The sequence below is a fragment of the Sinocyclocheilus grahami genome, unplaced genomic scaffold (genome assembly GCF_001515645.1).
Source record: "Sinocyclocheilus grahami isolate Dianchi unplaced genomic scaffold, SAMN03320097.WGS_v1.1 scaffold393.1, whole genome shotgun sequence".
NCBI classification, from domain to species: domain Eukaryota; kingdom Metazoa; phylum Chordata; class Actinopteri; order Cypriniformes; family Cyprinidae; genus Sinocyclocheilus; species Sinocyclocheilus grahami.
In genome coordinates, this window is record NW_015505572.1 from 109,788 (window position 1) to 122,518 (window position 12,731).

Below are 12,731 nucleotides of genomic sequence, written 5' to 3' on the forward strand. Positions count from 1 at the left end.
ATTGTTCCTCTTTCTTTTTTTTTTTTTTTTTTTTAGTGTTTTGTAGGTCTATTATACTCACCAAGGTTGCATGTAATTCAATCAAAAATACAGTAAAAACAGTAATATATTGTGGAATATTATTACAATCTAAAACAATTATTTTATATTTTAAGATGTCATTTATCTTGATCAAAACTGAATTTCCAGCATCATTACTCCAGTCTTCAGTGTCACATGATCCTTCAGAAATCATTCTGATATAATGATTTGCTGCTCAAGAAACATTTCTTATTATCAATGTTGAAAACAGTTGTGCTGCTTCATATTTTTGTGGAAAAGAACATCATTTATTTGAAATGCAAATCTTTGGTAACATTATGATTGCCTTTACCATGACTTTTGATCAATTTAATGCACCCTTGCTGAATAAAAGCATTAATTGATTTTTTAAAAACCGACCTCAAACTTTTAAACAGTAGTGGTCGTGCTTATTTCTTTGTTTTAATCGTGTGCAGGTGTTAGAAGCATGTCGTCAGGGTTTTCCTCCAGCAGTTGGTTATGAGCTCAATCTCTGGCTTGTTCGTCTTGCAAAAAAACAACACAGAAGTGTTATATATCGGCGAGAAGATTTGTGGAAGGTATATCTAAACACTCAAAATACTATATTAAACTATATACTATTTATTAGATTGTATGGTGGAAAAGTTCATTTATTTCAGTAATTCAACTCAAATTGTGAAACTAGGTGTGGACAGAGCGTGGGCCTATCACATACAAGAACTGAGACATCGCTACCAGTCACAAGATAAACATGAGAAAACCAGTGGAGAAATATTTGAAACCTCTGCTTTCTTATTATTTTATATTCATTTCATCATCTTTATGGAATTATATAAAACATTTTAAAAAGATTTAAGCTGTTAAATCATGTTTTGTATTGCTCTCACTCTTCAGTTAAACATAAGATATCGAAAACAATGCTGCTGTCTGTGGGTGTTCCTTAAAGTGTTCGAACCCATGGATCACTTCCTGTTTCTTGATGTGACCTATAATGTTATGTGTCCAATATTTCTCTTTTACAGAAAAAAGGAAATAAACCCCATTTATTGTGAGTCATCTTATTTAATGTGCTGTTTTGCAAAAAGTGCGTGTTTGTAAATGTGTTTACCACTCAATCTGCAGTCTTACTCAACATGTGCTTGAGTTGATGGGTTGCATAATGTGAAGCCGTTGAGCAAACCACAATAAACCACCAGAAGCAAGAGAATGGCAAGCTCTTCCCTTTCATCTTCAGAAATAACAGACGGCCACAGACTGATTCTCACAGTTCAGGAGGAACATCTACAAGCAGAAACAAAAAGTAACAAAGCTTTTGTGTCAGTTATTTGGCCTATGCTGATTTTTACAAAGCAGAGTGGCTGATGTGATGCAGACATATATAATACATTTGGTAACACATTACTTAAAGCCTTTATGCATTATAAAAGTAGTTTTAATGCATTAATTATGCCTTGTACTGCACATTATAATGCATTGTACAATCTCATGAATAACACAGTTAATACAGCATAACACTTATCAATTCATTGTTACACTATGCATTTTAAATTCAGTTATAATTATTTACAACAAGATATAATGTATTACAACGCACATTATTAACAATTATAATGCATTATACCCTTTAATAACCCGTTATAATGCATTATATAGCCTACAAAGGCGGTAACACTTTACGATAAGGCTCAATAGTTAACATGAACTACGAATGAACAATACATCTATAGCATTTATTAATCTTGGTTAATCTTATTTTCAGCATTTACTAATGCATTATTAAAATAACAAGTTGTGTCTGTTAACATTAGTTAATGCACTATGAACTAACATGAACAAACAATAAACGACTGTATTTTTATTAACTAACATTAACAGATTTAAAAAAGAGTGGTATAAATGTAGTGTTCATTGTTCGTTACTTTAAAGGGGTCATATGATGCGATTTCAAGTTTTCCTTTCTCTTTGGAGTGTTACAAGCTGATTGTGCATAGATAAGATCCCTGAAGTTGCAAAGACTAAAGTCTCAAATCCAAAGAGATATTCTATATCAAAGTTAAGACTCTGCCACGCCCCCCTAAAACGGCTCGTTCTAACACGCCCCCACATATCTACCTCACTATGTGGAAATATTAGCATAATGCCGCGCAAATGTTCACGCAAAGAAAGAAGGCGTGGTTTCAGTAACCGCAGTTAGTGTTGAAGCAGCATGTCAGGGAGACGCTGTGGGTTTCTAGGCGAAAGCAAAAGCACTTTATTTGGCCTTCCGAAAGTAGATGCATTTAGGAATCTTTAAGATTACTTACAACAGAACAGCAATGCATTTTATGGACGACCGTTTCGTGAACCTAGGAGAGGAGGTAATTCTGACTTTGCTATGACAATCTGGCACTTCTGAATCAGCTACTGTTTTCATCACTGTCGTTACTCTGTTCCCCTTTCGGGCTTGAACTGATGGTAAAACTAATGACATTATTTACTGTCTTTACATTTTTACATTTAGATGAAGCTCGCGATTATGGTAAGGGGCGTTACATTTCCGACGAGTGCTTGCGGTGTTCGGCCAATCACAATGCACTGGGTCAGCTGGCCAATCAGAGCAGACTGCGCTTGTCGGAAGGAGGGACTTTGTAGAAAACGAAGCGTTTGAGAGAGGCGGGGCATAGAGGACCTACAATAATGTACAGTATTTGAAAAATTATGTGTTTTTTGAACATTAAAGCATGTCAACATATTCTGTTACACCAATTACACAAAATAATGATCTTTTAAAAAAGCATCATATGACCCCTTTAACTAATGTAAACGAATGACACCTTATTGTAAAGTGTTACCATAAAGGCTTTAAGTAAAGTCTTACCATACATTTTAATGTTAGCAAATCAGAAGCACTCAAATTAAAATAAACAATATTTATTCAAAATCACAAATATTTGAAAACAAAAGTCATTGGTATGGAAGACAAAACCACTTCTGTTAACTTGGCAAACCTGACCGTTATAAATAATATCTGAGTACCAGTTGATTAAGAAAAACAATGTAAAAAGATAAACAAGAAAAATAGATAAAAAATAAATAAATGGATAAATACATAAAAGTACATTTCTAATAGAAATGTAATGATTTCCCTTTTTTTAAATAATAATATTTATGATCATTCTGCATAAAATAATTGCTGTCTTTATACATAACACTATATAAATGTCTTTTGAATGTTAGGATGTGTCCCTCTCACGAGAATCATCATATTTGGGGGTGCGTGGCATCTGAAAGACTGAGAAGCTCTGGTTTGGCGGATGCATGTGTAATAATGAGGCAATACCTGCGCGCAGACTGCGTAACAGTTACTGTACTAGACATGTGTCTGTTGCGGCCGGTTTCATCCGGCTCGAGATTAAGGTTTCACTTCCGGTAGTTTAATGAGTAGAGTACATTCGGTGGCAAAAGCAACTAGTAACTAGTTCATAATTACAGTTCACTGTAGAGCAGATACTTTCTTCCTCAAGGGGCGCTTGACGGCACAGAACACCGAATCCTCTATTGAGCCGCATTCAACTCTCAGCACGATTTATGTCTTATTGGAGACATTTGTGTAATATAAAGTATAATCATTTAAGTCACATTATTACAAACTATACATGTGTGGCACGCTAATGGAAATTCTCTGTCTGAATCCTCTATAATATAATGCAAAGGTCACGCCTGATTAGTAATCACAAACACCGGTGAATGGTGCATTCTGGCCAGCGCTGAGAAAAGTAACAAGTACCACGTGACGTCCAAAGAGAACGCAGAAATGTGTGTAAAATGAAACTCTTTTAAAATACCTATTTTAAAATTATTTATAAAACGTTTTTCCGTAAAGATATAGAACGTTTAAGTAGATTTTGGTATAATGTATGCAATAAATAAATAAATATATTTAAACCGATGTACACATAATTCCAAAAATGTACTGAAAGTTATGCTTATTTCTGCTTATATATTATATATTTATTATATTTTTTACAAGAGGTATTTCAATCGTGACCATATGAGCAACATTCGCTGCCAGACGAGAAAAAAAAGTACAAATATTATGACATTTTTTTCAATGTTTTTAAAATCTTGTTCCAAAAGATTTATGTATGATTTAAAGTCATAAAATGTAAGAAATTAGGTTTGCTTACGTTACATTTACATTTAGTCATTTTAGCAGACGCTTTTATCCAAAGCCACTTACAAATGAGGACAATGGAAGCAATCAAAACCAACAAAAGAGCAATGCTATGCAAGTGCTATAACAAGTCTCAGTTAGCTTAACGCAGTAGCAAGTTTTTTTTTTTAATTATATAATAAATAAAAAGAAAACAGATAGAATTTAAAAAAAAAGAATAGAGCAAGCTAGTGTTAAAGGCTAGTGTTTTTTTTTCTTCTTCTTCTTCTTCTTCTTGTAAAAGAAAGTTTCCTAATAAAATAATGCATGATGTATTGTTTGAAAAGCTCCTTCATTAATACAAAGACTATTTATTTATTTAGACCACTAGTGATTTAGACCGTTCACTCCTGACCAATCAGAGGCATAAAAAAAAAAGAATAGAGCAAGCTAGTGTTAAAGGCTAGTGTTTTTCTTCTTCTTCTTCTTCTTCTTCTTCTTGTAAAAGAAAGTTTCCTAATAAAATAATGCATGATGTATTGTTTGAAAAGCTCCTTCATTAATACAAAGACTATTTATTTATTTAGACCACTAGTGATTTAGACCGTTCACTCCTGACCAATCAGAGGCACTCTCTCCTCTCTAAGCCCCGCCCACTAAAGTAACCGTTCCGTTCCGTTACGCTGCTTCCCTTTCTACTTTCGCTCGTTTCTACTAGTATGAGGAAGATGTCACTTCCGTTAATTTAATGGGCAGATGAGAGGAAGATACGAGAGGCCTGCACGGAAAGACCCAAGGAGTGGCTCTGTCAGTCTTCTGAGGGCTCAAAATAAAGCACCGAGTCCCGCACAGCGCTACCGCCGCCCGAGACGTAAACAACAGAGTCCCGACATATTTTTAACACCGCTGTTTTGTTGCTCTTCGCTGTGTTTCGCAGTAGTTTTATGCAGTTTGTCGCCGTGTATCCGGCCAGAGTCAGTTCCAGTCTCGCTCCCTTTAGGCTCTCGCTAGATCAACAATAATAACAAGTGTCCCGGGGTCCACCGGTTGTGTGCGGGATAGTTATGCGGAATTTCGGTGCTTCCAGTTGAAACACAAAGGCCCCAGAGGAAGCATGAGCGAGCAGAACCCGATTCATCTCATATTGTAGCCGCAGAACAGCTCAGAGCCCGGGCATGGTGAGTCAGAATTAATGCATATATGTATTTAACACACTCCCAGTCTATTTTACTCCTATATATATATATATATATTTTTTTTTTTTCTTATGCAAATACGTGAATTTGTTTTGTATGTGCACCAATGCTTAGAGATTGCAATGCTTTTGAAGAGTGTGCTTTTTTTTATTTGCCTGTCAATGTTCATATTACATTGTGCTAGAAGCATATGCATAAGCAAAACACTTTGGTTTGTTTATTACTGTAATATAATGTTTTAGGACTGACAGATAGCAGTCATAGATCTGTCAGATATGAAAGCAAATCAAATGTAAGTTATTCTGTCATTAAGGAACGGTATCAGGTGATATTCACACACATGAAGCAGAGCAGAGCTGCTTCTGCATGTGTGTGTAACAGTGTTCTCTTGAGTTCATGACAGTCTGAACGCTATGAGGAAATCAAAGACATTCTTCTTCTTCTGCTGTGACGTCACACTCACCGTGTGGAGCAACAGGCGACGTGTCGTGACTCATACAAAGAATTCAGTGCCCTGAGCATCATCACCATCTTCATCAGCAGCAGCAGCCCACTTCCTGTATTCATCTTCCAGCCTTTTTACTCTTTTCTGTGAACACACTCTCAGCTTTTTGTGTGTATTTTGAGGGCGAGAGCGTGCACTGAAAAAAAGGGAACTGTCAGAAGAAGGCAACATGATGCACTATGCATAGTCTTTAAGGGTTAATAAAAAAAATTGAAAAAGAAAAAGGCAACATGATGCATTGCACAGTCTGTAAGGGTTAATAATAAATAAAAAATTACATGAAATAGAATAAGGCATCATGATGCATTACACATAGTCTTTAAGAGTTAGTAAACAAAAATAACTATAAAATGAAATTAATTAATTTATCAGCCTCATGTTGTTCCGAGCATATATGACTTTTGTGGAACACACAAAAAAAGATATTATTGAAGAATTTGTCAGCTGTTTTTGTCTATTCTGTTTAAAAAAAAAAACATTGAACAACAATAACGAAACACTGAGACATTAAAAAAAACTTTTGTGTCCCACAGAAGAAGAAGGTCTTACAGGTTTGGAATTACATGAGGGTGAAAAATGGACAAAATAATTATTATATTATGATTTAATAATGACGCATTTTTTTGTGAACTATCCCTTTTGTAAGTAAATGATGAGCTATTAACATTTCCCCAAACCAAATGCATAACCGTGATGACAACAACAGCATAAATAAAGCCAGCAAACTGTAAAACAATCCAATAACGGTAACTATGCTGTTAATTCATGCTGAAAAGCATGCTGGGAGCTTGCAAACCCTTAAATCAGTTGTGAAAACATTTGAGGGATATCTCGTTAGTCTAAAATTGGATTCTCCGTACAGTAGATTCACATTTTTGAGTATCTCTGACTCCGTATGCTGGATTTGCAGTTTATAAATGCGATGGAGTCATGTTTGATGCACTGCATGGCTGCATTAAAAGGTCAGATTGAAATGCCTTATCTTGTCATATCTCATCTTTCTCTCCCCCCCTCATCTATCTCTCTCTGCGCTGCAGGCGTCAGAGGAGGCCTCCTTACGGGCCCTGGAGAGTCTTATGACAGAGTTTTTCCACAGCTGCACCACCAATGACCGCAAGAGAGAGATTGGTGAGCATATGCCTGGCCCTGGCCTTCACACAGTTATCATGCCCTAATTTGCAGAGTCATCCTTTGTGCAGTTATAATCTGAATAGGCCACCACTTATGTCTGTCTCGTATCATGAGACGTTCGATTTTTCTCTTCTTTCAAAAAAATTTCTTGATGCACAAGATCGCCCTTTATTCACTTCAATGATGCCTATTCAGTATGTAGCAAATTGTCAGGAGCAGTGTGCTCATAGAAGTAGTGTTCATACTGTTAAATGAGTGTAAAATGCAGTAAGGCCTATTAAAGCTGCTCTTCGTGTGTAGCACCTACTGCTCTGCAGATCCTTCTGAAGAAGTCAAGTGTTAGAAAAGGGCAGCGTGATCTGAAGAGTTTGACCTGCATATTTCCACATCAGTTATTTTATATTGCTCATTTCATATGCAAAAAAAGGCGTTTCAGGGTTTCTGCAGGGTTTATAGTTTTTAAAAAGGTCTTAAATTGGAGCAGAAAGTCTTAAAGTCATAAAGTATTGGCATTAAATGTTGCATACACTGCCTAAATACCTAAGTGTTTTTTTAATATAAGTATCTAAACATCCTTAAATCAAGATACATTTACATGAAATGCAAATTAAAGATACAAAGTTTTGTTTTCTGAGAAATTAAAAAAATATGTAAGTGAGTTTATGCTTAAAACAAGAACAAACATCTGTCATTTGGGAGTGAATTGTTTTCTCTTTGAATTACATTGATTTCATGAACTCAATTTTGATCAACTTCTTATAGGGCAAGACTTCCTATTCACTTCCTGTGTCACTTTACTTGTCAAGTAAATGTATCTTGATTTGAGAATCTTTAGACATTTGGTAAACAAGACAGGAATACTTAGCTTAATACTCACGTTTTTGCAGTTTGATCAGATGGTACAGTAAAAAATTATTTCCGTGTTCTAGTGGTTGGGAGCAGAGGTATTCAAGCCTTAAGCATTTAAATTTTTTGTTTTGAAGTAGCATTTTCAAACTTTGAAGCGTTAAATCTTCTTTACATTGGTCTTAAAATGTCCTACATTTATCTCATTGATCATAAGACCTGCAGAAGCCCTGGAGTTTACGTAACAGTCTTAAAGGCACAGCAGCACAAATATGGCCTGTTTAATTAATGGGGTCATATGATGCTGCTAAAAAGAACATTATTTTGTGTATTTGGTGTAATGAAATGTGTTTATGCGGTTTAAGGTTAAAAAAACATTATTTTCCACATACTGTACATTATTGTTTCTCCTCTATGCCCCACCTTTCTGAAACGTGTCGATTTTTACAAAGCTCATCGGTCTGAAAAAGCGAGGGGTGCTGTGATTGGCCAGCTATCCAGTGCGTTATGATTGGCCGAATACCTCAAACGTGAGACGGAAATGTTACGCCCTTCACCATACTGTGATGATGCCCTGTCAGGCCGGAGCGATGATTCAAAAACATGAAAACCCATTATAAACGAGGCATTTGTTGCATCCAGTGGGGACATAATTACAGATTATAATGACTTATACTGTCTTTTTACGCGTTGCGCCGCGTAAACATTAACATGTGACGACCCCGGGCTGGACTCCTCTTCGTCCACGGTTAAAAGCCGATCTGGCGATCCATAGCGCAAAGTTGTAGTATTTCCTCAGCAACCAGCACGGATCAGCTCTAGGCATGACGACGCAGATATCGTCCTCTTTTGGAAGACCAAACAAAGTAGTTTCGCTTTCACAACGAAACACACAGCGTCTTCACGACATGGAGGCAGCAACAATACTACAGCAAGAATAAAAGTTCTTCTTTCTTTGCATGAACATTTGGGCGGCGTTATGCAAATCTTCCCACATAGTGAGGTAGATATGTGGGGGCGTGTTAGAACGAGCCGTTTTAGGTAGGCGTGGCTGACTGAACTTTTATAAAGAATATCTCTTTGGATTTGAGACTTTAGTCTCTGCAACTTTACAGATCTTCTTTATGCACCAAGAGCTAGTAACACTCCAAAGAGAAAGGAAAAATTGAAATCGCACCATATGACCCCTTTAATTAAGGGTTAGAGACAGACTGCAAAATATTATTGTTGGTTCTGTGACAAATTGCTTATGTTCTTCTAATGCAAGTCACTTTGGATAAAAACATCTGCTAAATGCAATGGAAAATGCTGATGAGAAACTAAATTATGACTGTTTTGATGCATCAATGCTTTTAAAACTTATAAGGGAACCTCAAATAAAAATAAATGATCATGCGACCCCTTTAAGGTGAGGAATGTGTCTAATAAGTGTTATATTTTGTGGGTGGAGACCACATTCATGACATTTAAACTGTGAGTAGTTTAAAATCCTTGGTATTCGATTTGTTTGAGAGCATTTGGCCCAAGATTTACTCTAAATCCTGAGTCAAAGCATGGTGCTTTGAAACGCAGGACTTGTAGCTCAACATATGATCAATGTACACTTCTCAGTCAGCAGTGATATATTTGGAGAAAGTGAAACTGTCTGTAAGTGTTGCTTCATCAGGAAATAAATGGCTTGTATATCAGACCCTGCATAAGTCAAGTATTGCATCAGAAACATTCAGTTTCCAAAACCCAGAGTTGATGTCGATATATGCACGAGGTTATTGTCATTTTACTTTAAGAGAAAACCAATAATATGTTTGTAATAACGTAACAGTTCACCCAAATATGACAGAATTTAACCTTTTGAAATGGCTTGCTATATATTAGAGATGTGCATCTATAAATGTGTCGGTCCTTCTGTGCAGAATCTTGTGAACAAGATGTGGGTTGGTGTAGCCAGTGAAGACAAAGCAGAACTTCGTAGCTGTTTGCCCAAGCTTCTGCTTTCCCAGCATGCACTGCTGCCTTTCTTCATCAGAAACAAGCTGTGCAAAGTCATTGTGGACATCGGACGCCAAGACTGGCCGATGTTCTACCATAACTTCTTCAGCAACACCTTACAGGTATGTCTTATTCTTTATTACTTGTTATTAAATCTTATTAAAGTGATCTGACTCCATCGTTGTGGTTTTGTGTTGTAGTTAGTGCAGTCCCCGTCTCTAGCGCCGCTGGGTTTAGTTCTGCTCAAGATGACCTCAGAAGAGCTGGTCTGTCCCAGAGAAGACTTGAGTGTCGCTCGTAAAGAGGAGCTGAAGAAACTCCTGCTGGATCAGATCCCCACCGTACTGAACCTTCTGACTGGTGAGACGCTCAGAACTCATTAATTCAGAGTATATGTGAATGTTACTATTCCTTAAGAACTGTAAAAAGTGTATGTGATCTGATTGGAACCCTGGATTGGGCTTGCAGTTTTATTTTAAACTACTCTCTTTTCCTCGCAGGTATTTTGGAGACAGTGTGGGACAAACACAGTGTTACAGTCACCACTCCTCCTCCATCCCCCACGTCTAGAGAGTCAGGTGATCTTCTGCTTTGACCGTTTGAACACTTGTATGTTTTGAAAGACAAGGTCTACATCAGTGGTACCAACAAGTGCTAATATAGCTTATTTAGAGGCTGATAACTAGAATATAATGTGGTGGGTGGTTGATGATGGGTCTGCAACAACAAATTGGTCAAATTAATGTAAATTGATAATGGGAATAGTTGAATGTGATGTCACTTTACAGTAGTAAGAAAAAACTATTTGAACTTTGGAAAATAAAAACATGTTTAGGGAAAACGCCTGTTAGTTTGCAAGTGCTTTGAAGGCTTTTGCTTGTTTTTTTGCCACTACATAACATACTTTTGTATTTTTCTGTAATCCTGTAGCTTGAGAAATGTAATAGTAATTCTTTAAATAATTTGTTTAGGTGTAAAAACAATTTTTTAAATAATAAAAAAAAAAATTATGAAAAAATTTTAAAATATATAAATAAAATGAAATACTAAATAATGATAATAATAAAAATATTATTAATAATTAAATTTGAATTAATTAATAATAATAATAATTTCCGTAAAATGACAAAACCACAGATTTGGCTATTGGCAATTAATTTAACAATCAATTGAATTGTTATTGAAAATAATTTCATGAATTCATTGAACCCTAGCCAATATAGTTCTGAATCATATAATCATTATCAGTTAGTCAATTAGTGAACTTTGAATAAATATAGTAGGGCTGGGTATCGTTCAAAAATGTTCGATTTCGATACCAGTTCCTGAACGATACTTTTTTCGATACCGATTTTATGAAATCAATTTTAACAAGATTACATTATCTAAAAATTTTTTTTAAAACTTTGGTTTTATTCGCCTTTTTAATGTTATGGACATCGGACGCCAAGACTGGCCGATGTTCTACCATAACTTCTTCAGCAACACCTTACAGGTATGTCTTATTCTTTATTACTTGTTATTAAATCCTATTAAAGTGATCTGACTCCATCGTTGTGGTTTTGTGTTGTAGTTAGTGCAGTCCCCGTCTCTAGCGCCGCTGGGTTTAGTTCTGCTCAAGATGACCTCAGAAGAGCTGGTCTGTCCCAGAGAAGACTTGAGTGTCGCTCGTAAAGAGGAGCTGAAGAAACTCCTGCTGGATCAGATCCCCACCGTACTGAACCTTCTGACTGGTGAGACGCTCAGAACTCATTAATTCAGAGTATATGTGAATGTTACTATTCCTTAAGAACTGTAAAAAGTGTATGTGATCTGATTGGAACCCTGGATTGGGCTTGCAGTTTTATTTTAAACTACTCTCTTTTCCTCGCAGGTATTTTGGAGACAGTGTGGGACAAACACAGTGTTACAGTCACCACTCCTCCTCCATCCCCCACGTCTAGAGAGTCAGGTGATCTTCTGCTTTGACCGTTTGAACACTTGTATGTTTTGAAAGACAAGGTCTACATCAGTGGTACCAACAAGTGCTAATATAGCTTATTTAGAGGCTGATAACTAGAATATAATGTGGTGGGTGGTTGATGATGGGTCTGCAACAACAAATTGGTCAAATTAATGTAAATTGATAATGGGAATAGTTGAATGTGATGTCACTTTACAGTAGTAAGAAAAAACTATTTGAACTTTGGAAAATAAAAACATGTTTAGGGAAAACGCCTGTTAGTTTGCAAGTGCTTTGAAGGCTTTTGCTTGTTTTTTTGCCACTACATAACATACTTTTGTATTTTTCTGTAATCCTGTAGCTTGAGAAATGTAATAGTAATTCTTTAAATAATTTGTTTAGGTGTAAAAACAATTTTTTAAATAATAAAAAAAAAAATTATGAAAATTTTTTTAAATATATAAATAAAATGAAATACTAAATAATGATAATAATAAAAATATTATTAATAATTAAATTTGAATTAATTAATAATAATAATAATTTCCGTAAAATGACAAAACCACAGATTTGGCTATTGGCAATTAATTTAACAATCAATTGAATTGTTATTGAAAATAATTTCATGAATTCATTGAACCCTAGCCAATATAGTTCTGAATCATATAATCATTATCAGTTAGTCAATTAGTGAACTTTGAATAAATATAGTAGGGCTGGGTATCGTTCAAAAATGTTCGATTTCGATACCAGTTCCTGAACGATACTTATTTCGATACCGATTTTATGAAATCAATTTTAACAAGATTACATTATCTAAAAATTTTTTTTAAAACTTTGGTTTTATTTTTCAGCTTATTGATGTTTATACAAACTCAGACTCATCTCCAGAGCCACTGCACAAAGGAACAAAATGTAACCAACACAATAAATCAGTGCAAATAGTTT

General features: G+C 35.5%; 1 protein-coding gene and 1 pseudogene across 1 annotated transcript in view; both read left to right on the forward strand.

The window, feature by feature from the left end:
* LOC107550227 (protein FAM173A-like) overlaps positions 1 to 766 on the forward strand; it is a 2,396-nt pseudogene extending 1,630 nt beyond the window's left edge.
* An 8,963-nt stretch (positions 767 to 9,729) lies between these two features.
* Positions 9,730 to 12,731, forward strand: part of LOC107550228 (exportin-6-like) — a 29,337-nt gene continuing 26,335 nt past the window's right edge. Inside the window, exons 1-3 of the mRNA XM_016231468.1 lie at positions 9,730 to 9,963; positions 10,042 to 10,201; positions 10,342 to 10,419. Of these exons, the coding sequence (XP_016086954.1) occupies positions 9,730 to 9,963; positions 10,042 to 10,201; positions 10,342 to 10,419 (472 nt within the window). The remainder of the gene's footprint in view (positions 9,964 to 10,041; positions 10,202 to 10,341; positions 10,420 to 12,731) is intronic.